The sequence below is a fragment of the Eublepharis macularius genome, chromosome 3 (genome assembly GCF_028583425.1).
Source record: "Eublepharis macularius isolate TG4126 chromosome 3, MPM_Emac_v1.0, whole genome shotgun sequence".
NCBI lineage: Eukaryota > Metazoa > Chordata > Lepidosauria > Squamata > Eublepharidae > Eublepharis > Eublepharis macularius.
In genome coordinates this window covers 11970213-11992814 of record NC_072792.1, presented here as the reverse complement: position 1 = coordinate 11992814, position 22602 = coordinate 11970213, and the positions used below count along the sequence as shown (strand labels likewise).

Sequence of the window (22602 nt, the reverse complement as noted above, 5' to 3'; positions counted from 1 at the left end):
CTCATAGTAGCTTGTAGCATTTTTCTCTCCTCCTTCATTTAATCCTCAGAACAACTCCTACTGTGTGAGACAGGTTAGGGTGACCTGAGCATCCATGGCAGAGTGAAGGCTTCTGGGGCTCCTACATTGTAGTCCAACATTTGCATCTTACTGTGAAGGCAGATGCAGCAGAATTCCTCTGTTTGGCATAGCATCAATAAAATTTTCATCAGTTTGTATTCTGCCTGCAACCTGGTGATTTCTAACCAGGCTCTTACATAGAATCATGTTCACCTTACAGATACAGAGGAGTTAGCTGTGTTAGTCTGTAGTAGCAAACTGGACTCTTTTTTATGTTCACCTTCTAGTAACACTGTTATATCTTGTACATATAGTAAGTGCAGCTTTCCTTCCAGAGATATTTAACCTGAAAGTTCCTTTGGAAATATGTTTGTGTCTAAAAGTTAACAGCATATATGTGTGTCTTCTTACCTACAGATACGATACAGAATCACAGCCCACCGTCTCAGAGGCCTGTTCTGAAAGCTTGTAACCATGGTAATTCATAAATTGCATGTTCCTATTTCCAATTCCGTTGATCTATACTTCCGCAAGGCTTCTGGGATATTCCCTCTTTTCTATACGTTTAGAATACTGTAATGAAGCACAGAGACTGACTTGTCAAAAAGAGTTGTGTACTGTATGCATCATAAGACAGTTTCTTTGGTTCTTTACATCTTACCTGCTTTCCCACTGTCCCATAACTCTGAGTTGTTGATTAATGATATTGTACAGTTACAAGAAATTTAACTCGTAAAACAGAATAAAGTTTTGTATTATATTAGCAATAATTTACCTAATTGCAATGTTTATTACTGTTAGCATGTTCTTATTCATGAAAGGCTAAATTATATGTATTATATTTAAGGCCGAGTTATAGAGAAATTTAGCCCCCATTTCGTTTGGCAGGGAAGTGGTTCAAAATGTTTTAGTGTATCCACTTGCTAAAGCAGATGCATAACTTGCACGAGTAACAATACTGTTACTTTTAAACTGCTAAGTCTTGGATCCTGTGATGCTGTTCCCCTTGCACTTCTCTTTGGCCCCTGTGGCGCCTGTCCTTTGCAGCCCTTGCCTTCCTCTGCTGCTAAGACTTCCACTTACATGAGGCCAATGTTTTTCAAGGAGCCTTTGTGCATGTGGAAGTACCAGTGGCAGAGGACGCAAGCTCTGTAGTGGAGGACAGCCTCCATAGCTGCTGGAGAGAAGCACAAGAGAAACAGTCATAGGAGCCAAGTCAGAGCACCATTTCCTCCTACTTTGTTAACTAACTTGACAAATTAAGACTTAGCCTGTACACCCAAATTGTCATATGGCTAGCCATGATCATAGCTTTGATCTTATGAACAAGTTCCGTGTGCACTAGATATTCTTTGTTGCAGAGCACACTTTCTGTCATGTATGCCTGCCTGTACTGTATGTATGACTTCTGTGCACTGCACTAATCATCTGAGGGTGTGTAAACTGCTAACATGAAATGTACAGGGGAGCCAGTGGGGCTTCTCTGTTATCTGTATTTACTTTCACTTTTACAGTGAGTGTCCTTGGATGCAAGCTGCGGGCAGCGCGCGATGTATCTTTTCTCAGAGACTGCGATAATTTCATTCTGTACTATGTCTAGCCTAAACTAATCAGTTCCCATGTAACTCTTTGGGGTTTCATGCCAGAATGTTAACGGACCCAAAGGGCAGTAAGTTTTCCTATAACTAACACTCCCCTTTTTTGAATAGTCACTTCTGCCAATGCATTCGTATAGATCACTTGGACTGTATAGATTTCTAATAAAAGTTCCTTCAACCAATGCACCTGAGTGCTTGCTGTGAGGGACTTGGGGATCTCCCTGCCAAGGACTGACACTTCCTTTTAGCAGAAGGGCCTATTGAAAACCATTAATCTTGCACAAATGAAGTTTTAGTGGCAGAGGGGGCATGCTCTGTGGCAGAAAATAATCCAGCTCACACCAGATTCTTTCATAGCCTCCAAGCTATAGTGTCTGGAATGTTGAAATATTGTTCATTGTACTACTGCAGGAAATATATGCCAAAGCTGCTGCTATGAGACATTTTGTATAACTCATTGATTGATGCTTGGGTCTATTAGTAAAAACTTTTCTCTAAGATTATACAATATCAACGAATGCTGTTTATGAGAAGGTTAAAGGCAAGCTTGTTTATCTTTAGATTGTAGAGACTTGAAATGGTCACTTGCCAAAGAATGTGGTATCTATTCCAGCATTCCGCTTAGAATAGCTCCCTGGTGGATTCCTGTGGTTCACTAGAAGGGTGTGATGGTGTGATGGCTCTCCTTTGTTTCCCAGCATCTGCCATTCAGAGGCCTATTCCGTATGTGGAGGTCCCATTGAGCTATCTGTGATTGATCATTTGTGGATGTCATTGAAACTGCTGACAGAGAAGTCCATAAATCAGTAATGTGTTTGTGGCAAGTTGGCTGCAGAGGAGGTCTGGCCTACTGAGCTGAAATTAGCAGCAGCTGTAAGGTGAGGCAGGCCACTGGCCAGGATTGCAGCCACAGCATGATGGCCCTAGCAGGAGCGGGAGGTGGGTGGTCCATAAGCAAGCTTGCCCCGCACCAATCGGCTGCTGAATACAGCAGCAGTCATGGGAGTTTCACTGGCCCGGGCTTCAACTGGGGGTGGCATTGGCAGAAATGGACAAACTCAGCTGGGGTGGGTGAAGCAAAAGTAAGGAAGGGGTTATGAGGAACAGAGCTTAGAGAAGGGCTGGGCCTGGCTACTGTGGCTGTGGAGCCTCAGAGATGAAAAGGGAGATGTCAAGGATTCTAAGAAAGGGAGAGAGACGGAGAGGAGGCCACGCTGGTTTGGAAAGGCTGAGAAGGCACATGCTAGGGAGGATGGGGGATCCAAGAGGAGTCATCGTGACCCCTGGCCAACTTTGGGAAACTGACAGGTGCTGCTCAGTCCTTTAAAGGTCTAGAAAGGCGGATCAGGAAGTGTTTGGAATGATTACTGGAAATAAAGTGAAAGTGATTACTGGAAATAAAGTGAAAGATAACAAGCACCAGTGATTGCTGGTGAGTCTCTCTTTGCTACCGAAGACCCGTGATGTCTCCCTGCCCCTTAGTGGGGCCTCAGAATTGTGTGTGTGTGCATGTGTAAGAAAAATCTAGTCCTGAAGATACAGCTGTTCAAGTACCTCTATGTGAGATGAAAAATGTCATGATCTTCTAGATAACTCCTTGGTGAGGGGCTGCAAGTATGGAAGTGCTGAAGTCAGTCCCGTGTTCCATTCTTGGGGTGGGGTAGGCTTAGTGGTGCCTTGTAGTAGAGGGACTGATAGTTTTATGTGTATGGCAGATCACTTCTTGGCAGCAATAAGAGTCGATGGGATCGATTGTGTTTCCCGTATATCCCTGGACTTTCCCCTCAGTAGCAGCCTGTTCCTTACATGGAGTAAAGCAAAGTTACTCAAAGCAAACAGTTTGAAATAGAAGCACAACCTGATCCTTTCACAGTGACACTTGTGTTATTGCAGTGGACTAGCTTTGGACTTCCCTGAACACTGCGAGTGACTACAGTTGATTTACTCCCCGCTTTTTCACACAGCACTGTCTAGATTTCTATTGTTTAATCAATCTAGAGTGACACAGCAACTGAATTCAACAACTGGCTCATCATTTTATAGGTTGATTTGACTGATTTAGATCACGCTCATCCAAGCAGTCTATAAAACAAAATCCAAGGCGTCTTTCACCATAGATAGTAAATAACTAGCAGGTAAAATCATTGGAAAAAACACAATCAGCAATTCTAAAACTAGCAATAAAACCAATTAGGGTAAAATGATAAGTTAATAAATGAGCCCAAAGTATTAATGGTGGATTAGCTAAAACCAGCTGTTTTGGGGGGGGGGGATTTAGAAGGCTTGAAAGATTTTTGCTAGGTGTCAAAAAGCGCGTAACCTTGGCTCCAGCCAAAATGTAGCAATGCCACTGTTGACAAAGCACGACCTGTGTTGTACACCTGCCTGGGGTGGGGCACAAAATAAGGCCCTTCACTATATCAGTTGTCAGTAGAAGGTGTACCGGTTCTTTATAGGTCAACAGCTGTACCTTGAATTATGCTAAAAAAAATTCAGTGGACATAAAGCTTTTAAAACTGGAGAGGTGTGGTCCATGTAACTTCACCTGCTAACAGCCTGGCTACTGCATTTTGAACCTGTTCCAAGCAGGCTTCCTAGGCAGTCCCACACAGAGTGCAGTAGTCTAGCTTGGATATAATCAGCACATGGCCAAGCCCCGCTTCTCAAGGAAGAGCCACAGTTGGCCAACCAACCCAAGCTAGTTAAAGGTGCTACATGCTGCAGGTCTCCACACCTCATTCTGTAGCCCTGAATCAAAAAGCACCTTTTTAACACTTTTGTGGAAGCTGCTCTGTTCCCATAGGAAGCATCAGGGGCTTTACTCCCAGCTCTCATAGATAATTGATGCTGCCGTTTCCCTTCATCTGTGTAACACGTTGTTGACAAAGAAACTGTGGTTCCCAAGGGCTAACCTGGCCAGTAGCTTACTGCTAGAAGGTGTGAGATAGAGCAACGCTCACGAGGACGTCATGAGAGTCCCAACAGTAAAAAACCATCCCACCTCCTTTCTTTCTGCCCTCATCACCCCAAAGAACTGCAACTGGCTGCATCATTAGCAGCTCCATCAAGTCTTCACTAAACAGACTGGGTTGAATGGAGTGGGAGGCTGTGTGGCTAATGAGGTTGTTAATGGCTCTTGCCTTAAAGGACGTAAAGACTGTGTTGGGATTTCCGCTAAGACCTCCCTGTCAAAGGAACACTTCCTGGGAGTGGAGCGAGGGAGTCATCCCCTGCCCCAGTTAGGAGAATCGAGGCTATGCTCAAAGGCTTTTGAAACCTTTTCTCAAGGCCTTTCTGCCCAATAAGACTGGGCCTGAAGGATCTTTCCCAGAAGGCTGTTTAGGAGCCGCTGGCTTTGAGGGCTGTTGGTTAAAGACGGCTGTTTTGCAAGAAGATGTGGCTTCCTGCCTCTACAGAGAGTAGGCTGCTCTTCTTATTGTGACACCAGGGGGTGCCATCGTTCCACTCTTTGGCTTCTGGATTTGATGAGCCCATGCTTTTCAGGTACTGAAATTAGTCAAAATAAAATGAATCCCACAATAAAACAAAAACATCTAAAACAATATTTAACTAGGACTTGTGCATAAGGAACAACGTGGTATGCTGTGTAAACTTAAAGACCTCTTCCACCTAGCTGTAGGAATGCTGCCTGATAGCATAATAATTGCCGTCATTTTTTTATATCAATATATAAACACAGAATAATATATGAGCAGTAATTATAATTGTGCAGCTAGGGAAAAAATTGGGAAACAGTGTGGTGTTAATACTGCCTTTATGGTAACCTTCATGCTGCATGTTACGTAAACTGCGTGAGATCTGTTGCCGCTCAAAACTAATTATGTAGCCTTTAGCTGATACAGTTTTGTCACGAGCCTTAATAGGCATATCAAATATTTATAGCTATCATAAAGAGCTCTTAAGTGGCATAATAATATTAAGCAATATTTTGGTTGTTCAGTATTAAATAAAGTTAAGGCCTCAGTTGAAATACCTAGTTGCACAACTGTGCTGTAGGTGGTAGCCTCTGCCTGCTCCTTGCGAGGGGAAATAAATATATATAGATAGATATATAATTCAGTGTGATCCATCATCAGGCGACTGTTCAAAAAGTAGCATTCTTAAACGCTCTCAAATGTCTAGTAGCAAAAATAAATGAAGGCCATAGTGCATTAAGGGATTTCCAGTGGAGTCTCTCAGGGCAGAGAAAACTGCAGCGAGAGAGAGCTCATGGGACAGATTGCGCTCTTACTGCCTTTAGCAATCGCTTCCTAACTAATCAGTCTCCAGGCTTACACCTTGCTTTAAGTGGAGTTGCTTTCTGTGGTTAGGGAGTGACTGAAAACGGGACACTGCCAATTACTCTCCACTAAGTTAACCCCGTTTCCCTTTACTCGGTGCATGGCAGCACTGGTTTCTTCAGGGCAGCACATTCTTCATGTTTGCTTGTTCCAGGCACACCTTTCCTCCTCCTAATTAGGTTGAATTATATTTTATTTGCAAATTCACTTTAATTAAAGCTGTAGCATATTTATATGTCTTATCTCTCGGGAGCTACGCTAGGTAATGTGAAATAGCAACAGAGACAAGCCACCGCTGTGCATTCGTATAAAAATGCCTGTTCTTGTGGTTTCAATTCTCTATGGAATGCTTCACCACCCCATTTTCAGCCTCTTATTTACAGTTAAAGTACTGTGGGTGCAAGATTCATTGCTGCAATCCCTCTCTGTCTAGGGTTTAAAATTGAGCCTAAACGCCCTTCTAGTATTTGATTAGCAACCGCATTTTCTGATTGGTAAATTGAACCTTCTTCATTTTGTGGAATTTAGTTCCTGGTTTCACATTGATTCACAGAACATTAACTTACTAGGAACCCAAGGGGGCATTGTTAGAATAAAGACTAAACGGCCACGTTATACCATACTACTTGGCTACAAGGAGAAAAAATTAAGCCAGACTTTCACAGCCTCATTTTTTGAGATGATGATCGAATAGCTAGAGGGATAGGCATTCTTTTTTACCAAAGTGCCAAAAAATCTGCTGTGAGGAGGGATGGGTAGAGACTATGGAAGTACGGCCCCGCTCTTTTTACTAGCGAGGTGGTGGTGGGGAACACTTGTTCTGTTGATTTGTGTCTTCGGCTTGCGTTGGGCAGAGGAAACTGTCCCAACTGTGTATGATGCTGTACCATACTGAGAGCCAGTGGCATAATGGCTAGAGTAGCAGACTAGGATCTGGGCAGGTTTGTTTTCCCGCTGTGTCAGGGACGCTTGCTCAGTGCCCGTGGGACCGTCACACACTCTCGGCCTAACCTATCTCACAGGGTTGTTGTGAGAATAAAATGGAGAGGAGAATTATGCAAGCTGCTTAGAGCACTGTAAGGAGCAGGCCCTATTCCACCATATACAGAGTAAAACTTTGGTTCCGGCGTCATGCCTGCAAGAGATCTTTCTAGGCCTGTTGCTGAGAGAGGCACAGCCACTGTTAATTGGCTGCACCTGCATTCCTATCGTTTCCTGAGAAAGTGGCCTTGAGAAGCTCAGTGTCTAGCGTTGCTCTCGGCTCTAGCCATGCTCCCTAAACTTTCACACTGAGGTAATGTCCAATTAAGTAACGAGCCCTGATTGATTCCTTCAGTGGGCTGGTGGTCCCCACCACTTGGAAGAAGCCTCACTGTTTCTGGGCAGTTTACCATTACCATTCTATCTTTACACCACTACACACTTGACCAGCTATGCTACCTTGTAATCACTGCCAGCTATGGAAGAAGAGGGCTTCTAGCTCCATGCCATCTCCAGGATGCCTAGAGTGAGCTGGAATGGATGGATTTTAATAAGATCAACCAGCTTCGGAACCAACTCAGAGAATGCTTAGACAGCTAGCCAGCAAAGTAGTATTTTAGCTAGATAGAACATAGATAGATTAGCAAGCTGTTGTTTTTGCCTTGCCTAAATGCTTTCATGAGCGGTTTCTGCCTAGCACACACTCCTATGTTACCTTTCTAATAAATTCCTTTATAGTTTACCAGCCTGTCTCCAGTGTTGCTTGCTAAGGAGGTACACACACTCAAAAAAGAGTGCTTCAAACTAACAACCAGAGCTCTTAGAGGCTCCTAGGGGTCCTGTACGATCTGGAGAACCGGCAGGGACAGGGGATGAGAGGCTCTGGGTCGATACAGGTACGCATCAGGGAGAAAGGCAGGGTATAAATGAAGTAAAATAAATAAATTCTTTTCCACAAGTAACACTGGTTTGAAGGAAAAATAAAGGAAGTACCAGTGAGCAGCCATATTTCAGCTGTTGTTTGTCTCAGTGATAATTCAGAATTATTTTTTATATATATTTTTATTGAAACAAAAAATAAACAATAAACAATGCAGGGAATAAAAACAAAATAGATATCCGAGTACTTAAAACTACATAATATTTTCCTCTCCATCCCCATACTTACTTAAAATATTTTATCTTCGCATTTTAAATTCAACATTTTATGTTCCACATTATATTCAACATGATTATGTCCAGCATGTTACATTATTAATTTAACCATTTAACTTAAGTAGTCTATTTTACTATTAATTACTCTTAGTTTTCCTTAGTTTATAGCTACATAATCAAAAAAAGCTTTCCATTTTGTTAAAGTACAAATGGTGAAGTGGGCCATAAATTTTAACAAAGAAATAACAATGGAGGCATGGGAATACTTGTGGAAGACCACAATGAAGATTACGACGTGCACTAGTATCAAAGAGAACATTTACAAAATGATTTACCGTTGGTACATGACACCAAAGAAGATTGCGCTAGGGAATTTGAATGCTTCTAACAAATGCTGGAAATGTAAAAAACATGAGGGTTCCCTCTATCATATGTGGTGGACGTGTGAGGTAGCTAGGCAGTACTGGGGGAAAATAATAAGAGTAATAAGTGAGATTTTACAATTTCAAATTAATAAGAACCCAGAACTCCTGCTACTAAACTTGGGAATGGAGGGCATTCCAGCTCATCACAGGACATTGTTATTTTATATGACAGCAGCAGCTAGACTTTTGTATGCGCAAAAAAGGAAAGTACAAGAAGTGCCAACTATTGAAGACTGGATCTACAAATTGCTGTATATGGCAGAAATGGACAAAATGACAAGAAAACTGAGAAACCTTGACCCAGGACAGTTTAACACAGACTGGGAGAAGCTGAAACAATATCTGGTGAAGAAATGGGAGGTGGGAGGAGAACTGTGGCAGTTTGAGAACTATTGAAGTACAATAAAATGCAGAGGGGGGTGACTTTACCGGGGGGGAGAAGAGGTAAACGTGAATCTCTAAGCAGTTATGTTATTAGATTGATATATATAGAATAACAAATAGAATATTGATAGAAAATAACTAACCATAAGGGTTAACTATAAGGACTGACTAACTAATAATATTTTCTTTCTGGTAAGATTTGTATAATGTACCAAACTGAATATGTTTATCTGAAGATATATATGAGTCAAATTGATTGACATCATATGATGACAGTTATATAGATTTACTATTGAAGGGGAATAGAAATACTAATGTAATCAAATATAACTAAAACAGAAAGAAGAAGATAGAATGAGTAACACATAGAGTATAAGTCAAATTGCTTGATTTATATGAATGTATGGTTTATATGGTTTATGATCTATAGAAATATTTGAAATTGGAATTATGAAAAATGGGATAAATTGTCTATCCAATATGGAAATAAGGACTCATAGTTAGGGTACAGAGTATTAAAAATAGTTAAAGAAGTATTGCTTAGAATAAAGGGAGAATATACATTTGTTAGATAGAGGAATTTAAAAGGAGTAAGGGAAAAGGGACAAAGGGTTGGAAAACTGTTGGAAGTCAACAAAAAGGGGGGGAAAGGGAGGGGGTTAGAAACTGGAAAATGGGAGAATTGATTGTAATGTGAAAATAATTGATCCTAACCCAATAAAAATTTTTCAAAAAAAAAAAAAAAGCTTTCCATTTCATCTGGACAATTCAGAATTGCTGATCATGTTCCTTGCTTCCAGTTCCTCCTAACTGCACAGAAACCATTTTCCTATACGGGAGGAAAGGCTGCAGGCAGCTTAGCGGAGAAATGGAGGAGAGGGCTGGGTGCTAAAGGAAGTCACTAGCCAATTGAAATGGTTCTAAGTGCTTCTGCAATTTTGTTTTTAGAATTACTCAGGTGGGCACTGCTTTGTTTAGGGGACCTTCTGATGAGACCCTGAAGCAGTATGTTTAGTCCAGAATGCAATTCTTTCTGGAATGGATGCACACCCTATTTTTGAGCGGGCAGCCTCCTGCTCAGAAGCATTTCCACGAAGGTCACGTGCAGGGCATGTTTTCTCCATGTTACTATAGAGTGAGTAGAAGATGGCTGCAGCCAGGAACTGTTCTGAATTTATTTATTCGTTTTAATTTATATTCCGCCCTCCCTGCACCAGCAGGCTCAGGGCAGATTACACTTCAAAGCATTCCAATAAAACTTGCACTTAAGAAAAAATTAAAACCACAAATAGATACAATAAAAATATTTCAAGGGGATGTATTTGGTTTGGTCATGAAGAGTGCAAACGTCCTTGTTTGTCTATTATGCAATGGCTTAAATCCAGAGAGAGTTTTGCTAGGAATATGGTAAATTTGCCGTACACTGGCTTATGTCACTAGGGCTTCACCGTTGTGGCTAGGAGGACTACTTTGTCTCAGATAGTTCATCATCGGTCTTCCTGTGCAGTCCCACATGGGACTGTGCACGCGCAGGCCTGCCGATATCTGAGATTCTTCTAGCTAAAAACCGCTAGGGGGTGCCCTCGCTTGTACTGCTCATGCACGGCCATTTTCCCACCAAAACAGCCGCTATAGAGACGGGGTGCCCCAAGCTGCCCTCAGTTCCTCTTTTGCCACTGTAACTGGAGATTCTAGCTCTTCATTCGTCTACTAGATAAGAAGTCTTGCTTTCTCTCTTCATAATTTCGGGCAAGGCTTTGTTCAAGCATTGTTCTTCCTGCAATGCAAAAATGACTTGCACAGATGGTCACTCTAATTGCCTCTTATGTTTGGGTGAAACCCATAACACACAGGCATGCAAGCACTGCCAGAATTTTACCCCTAAAGCAAGAGCTGAGAGGTCAGGCAGACTAAAAGCTTCCCTTTTGCAAAAAGCCATGATAGTTACCGAGCAACTAGCAAAGGCAAAAACACCCTCCTCGTCCAGTGTTTCTACCCTCCTCGGATCCTAAGCCAGCTTCTGCTCAGCGACCGCCTTCGATGCTGAGGTTGACTTCTAGATCGAAAAATCCTTGGAGCCGACCCTCCCCCATGCATACAGAGTCCAGTGCGCCAGTAGAGTCTACGTTGGATCTGAACTCCCCTTGGATCCGAAGCCTGTCAGAACTTTCCACGTCAGATCCATTGCCTTCGGGTTCAAAAACTCCGAGGAACCGAACGCCCTCTGTGACACTCAAACTGTGTATTTCTCCGGCATCGAGTCAACCGGCTACCCAGACACTTCAGATCTAAGTGACTTCTCTATCGGAACCAACTAAAGATCAACCCCCCGAGTTGAATTCGAGGTGCTCTGCTGGTTCCAACCCTAAAGCGTCTAAGAAACGCTGCATGTCTAAAGGGCACAAGTCAGATACACTGGAGGTTGCCCAGCCTCCTCCTTCTACTGCTGACACCTATCTAACTAAAGAATCGGAAGCCGCAGGCAAAAGACGAAAGAAGTCCAGACACCTTTCATCAGACTGTAGCACTTCCGTCTTGTCCAGAGGATGGGTTGAAGAAGAGGTGATCTTACTCGATCGACCCCCCCCCACACACACACCTACTGGACGTTCCAGGTCACCACTGATCAGATCGTGATCCCTGCAATCCTCAGAGGAAGAGGGTGAGATCTCTCAGAGGAAGGTGGGTTCTTACACCTCATCCAGGGACAAACATTATTTTTCATGCCAGGACACTCACTGATGTTATGGCAGTCCGTCTTCTCAGGTGGACATGGGAAAGACTTTCTATACAGATGTTCTTGCTAGGTAACGGTCCCCTACACCCCCTAGGAAGAGACATTGCTTTTCAAGCTCTAAGATGGCCTTCCAGATACCTGGTACGGGGAAGGGCTTGGACTCCTATTCAGAGAGGAATAGCCCCAGCCCACCATCGGAAACCTCCCCTGATGAGACAGTGGGAAATGCAGAGGAGATATCCCCTACTGACGACTTCCATGCATATGCAGCACAAGTTGCTGCATATGGCAAAGGCTATAGATATTGATATCTCCTCTTCAGAGCCTAGATCTAAGGACAAGATCTTGCAGCACGTTTATTCTGGTTCGACTACCAACATAGCCTTTCCTATAATCGAAGTCTTTGTTGAATTGATGAACAATATGAATCTTAAACCTGCCTCTACACCAGCTACAACTAGGAAGGCTGAAGGTCTCTATAAAACCAGAGACGAGGTCTGCCCATATCTGTCGCTGCATCCACCTCCCTTCTCTTTAATTACCAAGGAGATGCAGAACAGACCGAGACAAGGCTCCCACTTTACTCCATCTGATAAAGAAGGGAAAGAGCTGGATGCCCTTGGCAGTGTTCCACACAACTTGTGGTCTGAATGTCCCTCAGCCAATCATAATAAGTGTCAGATGCATAGTCCTGCGGATGAAGCAGTCTCGATGGAGGAATAATAGCTACATCAAGAGTAAAAGGTCTCCTCGTGTTCAACGCTCATCAAAGCTGCAATAGCAGTGCAAAGCAATTAATACCTTTTGGTTAATTGTAATATTTGTTATTCTATTGGCTCAGAAAATATAGTGGTCCCCATTGGCTCAAGTGGGTGACCACCTCCCATGATACAAGTGTCCAGGGGTATTCTTATTGGAAGAAACAGGTCAACAGCACAATTACAATATTACTTGACTAGCAACAAAGCCCATAGTGGGGAAAAAATACAACGGGCTGTAGAAAGGTGAGGGTGGACAGTTAGGCATTTGCTCCTCCTCCATTACTGATTCTAGCTGGTGAAGGAGGGGGTGGACATTGTCATCTGCTCTACGCCTGATCTGCCTGATCTTGGCCATGTGAAGGGGTGGTGGAATGTGCTACCTGCTCCATGCCTGATACATAATGGGTAAAGGGGGGGCATTGCCTCCTGTTCTGTGCCTGACTACAGCTGGGTGAGGGGAGGCAGGCATCGCCACCTGCTCCGAGCCTGATCCCACCTGTGTGAAGGGGGGTGGGCATTGCCAACTGCTCCACACTGGGTAAAGGGAGGAACAGGTATTACCTCCTGCTCCACACCTGATCCTGACATTTGAAGATGGATGGCGGGCTTAACTACTAGCTCTGCTCCTGATGCCAGCTGGGAGAAGGGGTTTGGGCATTGCCACCTGCTCCACTCCTAATACCAGGTGTGTTAAGGCGGAGGGGGGGCATTGTCACCTGCTCCACTCCTGATCCCAGCTGGGTGAAGGGGGTGGGAATTGTCAACTGCTCTGCTCCTGTTTCCAGCTGGGTTAAGGTGGGGGTGGCCATTGCCACCTACTCCACTCCTAATACCTGCTGGGTTGAGGCAGGGGGTGGGCAAAGCCACTTACTCTGCTTCTGATCCCAGCTGGGTGAAGGGGGTGGGCATTGCTACCTGCTCTGCTCTGTATACCAGCTGGGTTAAGGTGGAGGGTGGGTACTGCTACCTGCTCCACCACTAATACCAGCTGGGTTAAGGCAGGGGGCAGGCATTGTCACCTGCTCTTCTCCTGATCCCAGCTTGTTGGAGGGAAAGTGGGCATTACCACCTGCTCTGCTCCTAATACCAGTTGGATTAAGGCAGGGAGTGGGCATTGACACCTGCCCCGCTCCTAATACCAGCTTGGTTAAGATGGGGGCCTGGCATTGCCACCTGCTCTGCTCCTGATCCCAACTGGTTCAAAGGGGGGGTCGGGCATTGCCACCTGTTCCACTGCTGATACCAGCTGGGTTAATTTGGGGTTAGGCATTGCCAGCTGCTCCGCTCCTAATACCAGCTGGGTTAAGGCAGGGTGTGGGCATTGCCACCTGCTTGTTCCTAATGCCAGCTGGGTTAAGGTGGGCAGAGGGCATTGCCACCTGCTCCTCTTTTAATGCCAGCTGGGTTAAGATGGAGGGTTGGGCATTGCCATCTGCTCTGCTGCTATTACCAGCTGGGTTAACGCAGCGGCTGGGCATTCCCCCTGCTCCGCTCCTAATACTTGCTGGTTTAAGGTGGGGGAGGCGGGCATTGCCAACTGCTCCGCTCCCAATCCTAACTGGTTTAAAAGGGGACGGGCATTGCCACCTGTTCCACTGCTGATACCAGCTGGGTTACTGCGGGGGTTAGGCATTACCACTTGCTCTGCTCCTAATACCAGCTGGGTTAAGATGGGGGTGGGCATTGCCACCTGCTCCACTCTTAATATCATCTGGGTGAAGGCGGGAGGTGGGCATTGCCATCTGCTCCCATCCTGCTCCTGGCCTGGACTTCCCACCATGGCACGTTTTCTGGATGCACATGGTGCCTTGCCTAGGCTTCCCTCCATGTCAGCGCCCTCTGGTGGTGCACCCGGGTATAAAGTGAGTTGTCTGAAACATGCTTTCTCAATTATATAGTAAGATTGTCACTGCTTATCTTATCTGTCCTTGTTCTATCTCTAGGAGGAACTTCTCCTTTCCTTTCCCACACATCTCTTTTGTAGGCTTTTCCTTCTTGCCCATTCCTCTGGTCCATGTAACATTTAGTAAAGTCGCTCCGAAGTTACTTTTGGCAACCTTGTGGGTTTCAAGCAAAGGATATTTCTCTGGGTTCCATAGGAGGGGGATGCTTTCGCTTCCCTGAGGAATGTGCTTAAAGTTACATTCAGCACCCATTCCTCTGCTTTGTGGTTTCCTCCCAGCCTTGAAAGGTTCTGCTAATCTAATTAGCTTGCAGTTAGCTTTCATTGCAACATTTTGCATAAGCAGTTTTACAAAGGGGTTTCTGTATCAAGTCATAAACAGGTGTCTGTCTATACGGCACAATCTACCTTTGTAGCAAACTTCACAGTGTCTGATCTCACTTCTCACATGTGATTCGCATGTATGATATACATTCTGCTTTGGTCTTTTGTTTCAAGTCTCATTTTCTTGCAAGTTGAATTACAAATACTGCCTTAGCTCCTGAGAATAGTAAAAGTGCATAACAATAGTAATAGGCACACAGAGGTACATAAAATCTCCTCCATTAAATCTACTTCCCACAGTAGGAAGGTCTACGCTTTGGCCACTTTAAATATAAAAATTGCCAATTATTCAGCAATGATGGCTGCATACCAGCTTCTACTCTGGAACAAAGCTGCCACTTTTATTCCCAAGGTCCCTGAAGATCAGAGAATATACCTCAAAGTGTTTCATGAAGAACTAGTTCAGCTTGTTCGCCATCAGATCAGTGCGAGCCGCAACGTGACTGACACATCATCGAGAGCTCTTCTATCTCTTGTTGTTTTATGTAGGCTTGCATGGCTACGTGCCACGACTCTACCTACCGAGACCAGGAATAGGGTTGAAGATCTCCTTTTTGAAGGAAAGATTCTTTTCTCTGAAAAGACTGACGAATATCTTTCCCAAAAATGGAAGGACAGATTAACAGCCCGCTCTTACGGGGTTGTTCCCACAACACTAACAATACTAGAAGATCTCAGTATAAGTTCTACTCCAAAGGTCGTTCACAACACTTCTTTTCCCAGAAGGAAAGAGAACCACAGACACAAGCAAACCTCTCAACAACAGCACCCCAAGGAACATCCCCACAGTCAGAAGCAATTCTGACTAAGCCAGGGCCCTGACCCTGAGTTTGGAGACAGGCTGCGTACCTTTTACTCTGCATGGTGTACTATGACTTTCGATGTTTGGGTTTGTGGTATTGTTGCTTATGGTTATGAGTTTGTAAGTTTACCTCGTTTGCTTCTCCCTGATTTTTCTTACTCAATACCCTGACCAGGTTTGCAAGTTGAATTGGAGACCCTGTTTAAAAAAAAGGGCTACAGAAGAAGTGATAGACCAGGAAGCACGATGGGGTTTCTATTCTAGGCTTTTCATGGTCAAAAAGAAGGACGGAGACCTTAGGCCGATTCTGGACCTTCATGATTTGAACAAATCGATAATGGCACGCAAGTTCCATATGACCACCCTTCCAATGGTCATGTCACTCATTGCCCCTCATCCCTGGTTTGCAGTCCTAAATTTCAAGGACGCTTATTTTCATATTTATTTTCATATTTTAATATTTAGCGAGCATAAAAAAATTCCTACGGTTCACGTACAATGGGCATATATACCAGTATCCAGTATACCAGTATCCCAAGAGGTAGTGTTACCTGTGTTTTTCGTAACCAATCCACTGAGGCCGAAAAAGCACTACATACATTAGACCTTAGAAGGGCGCTTCTTTTTTATTTAGATCATACAAAGGCTTTTCGACAGGACTCACAACTTTTTGTTCGTTTTTTGGTCCCAAAGAAGGGTAAAAAGGCTGGTTCTCTAACCTTAGCCAGGTGGGTGGTCCAGGCCATTCATGTATACTACAAGGCTGCTAGCCTACATTGCCCTTTGGAGGTTCACACACACTCCACCAGGTCTTGTGCCTCATCTGCTGCTCTGATGAAGGGTGTCCCACTTCTCAACATATGTAGAGCTGCAATATGGTCCTCAGCTGACATCTTCGTCAAGCATTATGCTTTGTCTATCCTGGACAGGAAGGAGACGGCAATGGGTACAGCAGTTCTCCAGTCTATCTTCCTGTGATGAAACACCTACTCCAGCACCCAGGTAATTAAGCTTGTTAATCTCCCATGTGGGACTGCACAGGAAGACTGATGATGAAAAACAGTGTTGCACCCCCCTGTAACTGTTGTTCATTGAGGTTTTCCGTGCAGGCGCACACACCCTCCTTCCTTCCCCACATATGCTCTTTTACTTACCTGGAGAGTACGGTGGCGAAAGAGGACTGAGGGTAGCCAGGGGTGCCCCGCCTCTATAGCAGCTGTTTCAGAGGGGAAAATGGCTGTGCATGCGCAGTAGAGGCGAGGGCACCCCCTAGTGGTTTTTAGCTAGAAGAATCTCCTAAATCGGCAGGCCTGCGCATGCGCAATCCTATGTATGCCTGCACGGAAGACCTTGATGAACGACAGTTACAGGTAGGTGCAGCACTGTTTTTTCTGAGCCATGATCAGCATGCATAATTTGTTTTCTATACTCTTTAAAACCAATTAGTAATCTGAGCGTTGCAAAGATTGACCAATATCAAAGGGCTTTCCAAAAGTCTTTCATCTAAAAATCAGTATAATATCAGTTATACGCTTGCTGCTTGGTATGTTGAGAAAAATGCTATGCTTTCTGTGTACTGGTCATGTTCAGGGCTTGAAGGTCTCCTTAAAGATTTTTCTTTTTTTTTTACTGTACCTTTCTCTCCAATGAGAGCCCAAAATTACTTGTATCGGTCTCCTTTTCTTCATTTTATTCTTGCAACAACCCTGTGAGTTAGACTAGCCAAAATGCGGCTCAGGAGCCACATGCAGCTCTTCTAGACATATCATGCGGCTCCCAGAGGTATCTGAGTATCGCTGTGGCCGTACAGTTTATTTTAGCGGGGAAATAGCCAAGTTTGCAAGCTCCTTCCCTCCATCAGAGCTCACCGGAAGAAAAGAGAGCGGCAAAGGAGAGTGCATGGCCAGATAGCTCAGCAAACGATCTCACGTCCAGAGGCTCCACATGCTCAGCGGCAGCAGCAGCTAGAGCTAAACCAGGGAGCCAGTCAGTTGGACGGCCAGCCAAAGGCACACAGGCACAACCCTTCCCCTTCCCTTGGCTGTGCGGCTGGGCCGACGGTGGGCAGACATGGTACAGGGCTGTCATGGTCGAGCTGGACTGGAGACATGGCTATGGTGCCAGGTCAGGAGGCTGCTGGCAGACAGGCGGGCAAGGCAAGTGATCTCAATGCTTCCCTCCTTGGCTGTTTAATGAAAGCTTGCAGCAGTAGTTTACCCAGGAGGAAGCCCCTCTCTCCTTCCCCTGTGTGAGTGCTTTCCTCCCTGGCTTCCCTTCCAAGCCTTTTCTATTCTCCTTTCACCACACATGCATTTTATTATTCCTCCCTTTTTAGATTTCTTTCACTCCATCCCTCCCTCCCTTCTTTCCATATCTCCCCCCCCTTCCCTTTTCTTCTTAGCAAGAATGTGACAGCACTTCTGTGGTGTCATGTCCTGTGATGTCACTTCCAGGTCAAAGGTAAGGTGATGGCACTTCCCAAGCCAGCTGATGATGTCATCTCCAGCATACTGCACCAAGACCCCACCTGTGATGTCACTTTCAGGACACCCCCCCCCCAAAAAAACCTGCCTCTTCCTCTGAAGTCACATCTATGCATCATATCTTTTATCTCTCAAACATCTGATGTTTATTCTATGTGGCTCTTACATTAAGCAAGGAGGAAGTGAAATGTGTACCTACACCATACCATCTGTGAAAAGACCTCGCTATTCTTATACCCTAGATCTCTACTAATTCTATGGCCTTAAGATTAGTAGCCCAGTCACAGAACTCCAAGTCTCTCTATGTCTGAGCCACATGAACATGTCATCTTTTGGACTTTCACCAACTTGCTGTTTTTGGAGGGGATGTCTATGAAAGACACATTGGCACTTGGCATAAATTCTTTACCTAGATTTCCTTTTCTTGGAAATTCCATGTGCCCTTAAAAAGTCCCATTTAATGTTCCAGGTCAAGTAAAAAAGCCCTGGTCTCATGTCAGGTCATAAGAATAGCCCATTCAAAGCTCCCAGGGGAGTTATTCGTGTTAGTCTGTAGTCGCAAAATAGTAGCATCCAATAGCACCTTTAAGACTAGCCAACATTACTGTAGCATAAGCTTTTGAGAAACACAGTTCTTTTTGTCAGATGCATGGAGGGTTTGAAGAAACTGGTCATATATAGGTGGGGAGGGGAGGGGGGAGTAGATGCAATCAGTAGCTTCTGATAATGGGATCAGTAACTTATGATGAGATAACCATTCATAGTCTCCATTCAATCCAAGTCTGATTGATTCAAATTTACATATGAATTCCAATTCAGCAGCTTCCCGTTGCATTCTGCTTTTGAAATGTTTCTGTTGAAACAACAATGCCCCTCTGCTCTGTACATAGGACAAACCAGCCAACCTCTGCGCAAAAGAATAAATGGACACAAATCTGACATCAAAAATGGCAACATCCAGAAACCAGTGGGAGAACACTTCAGTCTACCAGGACATTCCATCAAGGACTTAAAAGTCACTGTAGTTCAACAGAAACCGTTCAAAAACAAAATCCAGCGGGAAGCTGCTGAATTGGAATTTATATGTACATTTGAATCAATCAGATTGAATAGTGTTTATGAGTGGTTATCTCATTATCAGAAGTAACTGCCTTTAGACATTCCATTCAGATTCAGCAATGAAGGGGAGTCACACCTAGCCTGAATTGTGCACTCCACCTTTTTCATGATGTTTGCAACTGATTTGCATCTACTCCCTTTCCCCTCACCACCTATATATCTCTGACCAGCTTCTTCACACCCTCCACGCATCTGACGAAGAGAGCAGTGATTCTCAAAAGCTTCTGCTGCAATAAAATTGGTTAATCTTAAAGGTGCTACTGGGCTCTTTACAATTCAAAACTATTGCTGAACCTTGATCTAGCACAAGCTCAAAATGGCCTTTAGCAGGAGCCATATTTGGACTCCAAAATATGAAGGCTATTCCTAATAGCCACTATCCAAGAAGGTACTCCTTTAAGGTCTCAGCTAGTGTCACTGAATAGTGAAACAGACATTGACAGAGACCATATTCATAGGAAGGATAACTATAAAGTATGGAAATCTTGTAGGCACAGAGGGGAGAGTATGTTCTCTTAAACAATCTCAGTTTCCTTTCAAAAACAATTACTATCCCACGCAGCTTTTGACTCTCTAAGATCTAAAGACATCATAAGGAGAAATCTCTTCTAATTCTGTTGTTCAGTTCTAGCTCTTAGTTCTAGCTCTTAGTTCTATCTCAGTTCACCAAGATCACATCACCTCAACCACAGAGTGTTACGAAATAGGATTTTATTACTTTAAAGATAGCATTTAATGTAAAGGAGATTCCAACTCATACACACCCGTGGCTTGGGTTTTAAAACGTCTGTCTGTGATTACATATTTTCCTTTGGCAGGCCTCCTTGCCTAGTTTGTTGATTTCCCCTCTACCCAGCTCTTATCATTAACAATTAACTACAGAGGCTAGTGATACTTAAGATTCCTAAAAATTCATGTCTAGTAACTATAGTAAAGATTCCAGTAGCACCTTTGAGACGAATCAACTTTATTGAATTATAAGCTTTTGAGAACCACAGCTCATGCATCCGACGAAGAGTTCTGTAGTAGAAAAAGCAATAAAATCCGGCAGGCACACCTGGGTCCTGTGAAGTGCCGTGTGTGCCTGCACAGAAGACCGCAATGAACAACAGGTACAGGTAAGTGCAACTCTGTTTTCAAATTACAAAGGAAACAAAAGCATTTTCATTGCTCAAAGAGTTCCCCCATTCCAAATCGATTTGATTCTGCTGGACACTGTGACATGAGTTTTCAGAGTGAACAGAATTCCTCTCGATTGATTGACTGTTCAGTTGGTGGATCCGTCTTAAACTAGGAAAGAATGTTTTTCCCGTTCTTAATCCTAAATTAAAGTAATTGTTGTGGCCTGTGTAACCACTACATTTTTTCCTTACATAGTAAGGTATAAACGTTTCAGAAATGTTTTCTTCTAGTTTAAATCTCTTTATTCTCTGTGAAAGCATGCTCGGTCGCTACGACTCACCCATCACTGCATTGCGATGTTAGCGCTCAGTCCAAATGTTTTTGGTTAGCTGCTTCATTGCCTTGTTGCATTTGTTTTAGGCATACGTTTTAAAATATTATGCATGAATATGAACAGATGCGCTATATGGGAACACAGGTCAGAACTGGAATTGACTATTGGTTTCTGAGTGTAAACTTAATTGCACTTCTGGGTTTACTCCGGTGTAATGTGTGAAATAGTCCTCATTACAAGTTGCCCTTAAGAAACATCATAATCAGCGTCACATTTGGCATTTTTACTAGGGTTTAATGACCGGAATAAGGCAAGTTAGTCTTGATTTCAGTTTTCTTTTACAAGAAACAATAGACTGTTAATTTCTGTGATCCTCTTGAGACGGGGCAGGAGATAATCTCACATGACTATAGTTAGACTTTTTAATCTTTAGCATTTTCATAGATGTCCTGTAAATGTTTTTCAGTTGGCAGCACCTTCTGTGATATTAGCAATTAGCAATGTCTGCTGGAATAGTTACACCACTTAGTTGAACTGGGTCTCTTATTGGTCTTCAGTGCCCTTCTTGCAACCCTTAAGTGGTTCATGAAACCCTTTTGAAGGCCAAGAACTAAAAGGTAGGGGAGAATTGAGGGGCTTTTTTTCCTTTGGAAAGGAGTACTGAAAAAAATTTCAGTTATCTCAGATAAGGCTAATTATCTGCATGTGTCATGTACTGCAGATGTATTTGTAATGAATGTATGGGAAAATATCTGTTTTATTAGTATAGAAACAAGATTGACCCCTGAACTTGTCCTTTAATTATGTTTTAGTTTCCAAAAAGTAAACAGATAATTGCCTTGAATATATTAACTCCTGCAAGATTAGTTTATGTAAAAGTATGGAAACAAACAAAAATCTTCCAAACAGTAATGGCTGGGCATAGTAAAATATCTCTATAAATGGTTAACACTCAAGGCTTTACGAAGACTTCAGGATGTAAAAAAAATTAGTAATGGGTTGTTGTGATAGAATGGAATTATGTTGTACAGAAATATGTTTTAATTAGAGTTTTTATTTTGAAAAGTGAGAGAGGATTGCTTTTACTCCTTAAATGAATTTTTAGGATGTGTATAGTATGTGTTATTTGTGTCTCCTGCATATCTGCCATGAATGTATGTGGGTTCTGCCTTTGGCTCCTGAGAATGTGGGAAGTTCTTTATTGCTCCATGCCAGTGGGTTATCTTGCAACGTTTACTTTCTCTTTCTCGCTCCGCTGAGCCAGTGTCCTTGACAGCCAGCCAAAGTTGGCTCGTGGTGTGCTCTTCCTGAGAACCAAAGATCAGTCCATCTTTCTCACTGCTTGCTCTAAATAATGTCTCACTCCAACCCCTGCCCCCCAGGTTAACAGTTCAGGTTAAGGCAGGAATATGCCCTATAACTAACACTGCTAGCCCTACCTATGTCACTTCTGCCAATTTCCATTGTCTATGCACCTTGTACTGAATTCAGTACAAGGTGCTGAATTCAGTACAAGGTGCTGAATTCGCTTCAACCAGGGCCAGGGCCTTTTCAGTCCTGGCCCCAGCCTGGTGGAACGCTCTGTCAATGGAGACCCGGGCCCAGCGGGACATACTATCGTTCTGCCGGGCCTGTAAGACAGAGCTGTTCCGCCAGGCATTCGGTGGTTGAAGGGGGCGGCGCCATGTCGGCCTCCCACCTTTGGGGTGGGGGTGGGGTTCTCCCCACCATTGCACTTGGTTAATTTATTTTATTATTGTTTTGTATATTGATTTTAGTATTGTTGTTTTCTTGTTTTTATTGATTTTAAACTGTTCACTGCCCAGAGCCCCTGAGGATGGGCGGTATATAAATTGAAATATAAATAAATATAAAAAATTGACCTCTGATAAAGTTACTTCAACTGGAACACCTGTGTGTTGACTGTGGAGAACTTGGGGACCTAACTGCCAGGGACTGACAGTCTGTCTTGATGGCTTTTGTATGATAATTTTTTGTACTTATAACTTACTGTTTTCGGTAAGCTTTGTAATTTTGTAATTTAAAAAGAGTC

At 43.6% G+C, this 22602-nt stretch overlaps 1 protein-coding gene across 1 annotated transcript in view; it reads left to right on the top strand.

The window, feature by feature from the left end:
- Nucleotides 1-22602, top strand: part of DIAPH3 (diaphanous related formin 3) — a 183370-nt gene that overhangs the window by 97731 nt on the left and 63037 nt on the right. Inside the window, exon 25 of the mRNA XM_054973426.1 lies at nucleotides 478-537. Coding sequence (XP_054829401.1) covers nucleotides 478-537 — 60 coding nt within the window. The remainder of the gene's footprint in view (nucleotides 1-477; nucleotides 538-22602) is intronic.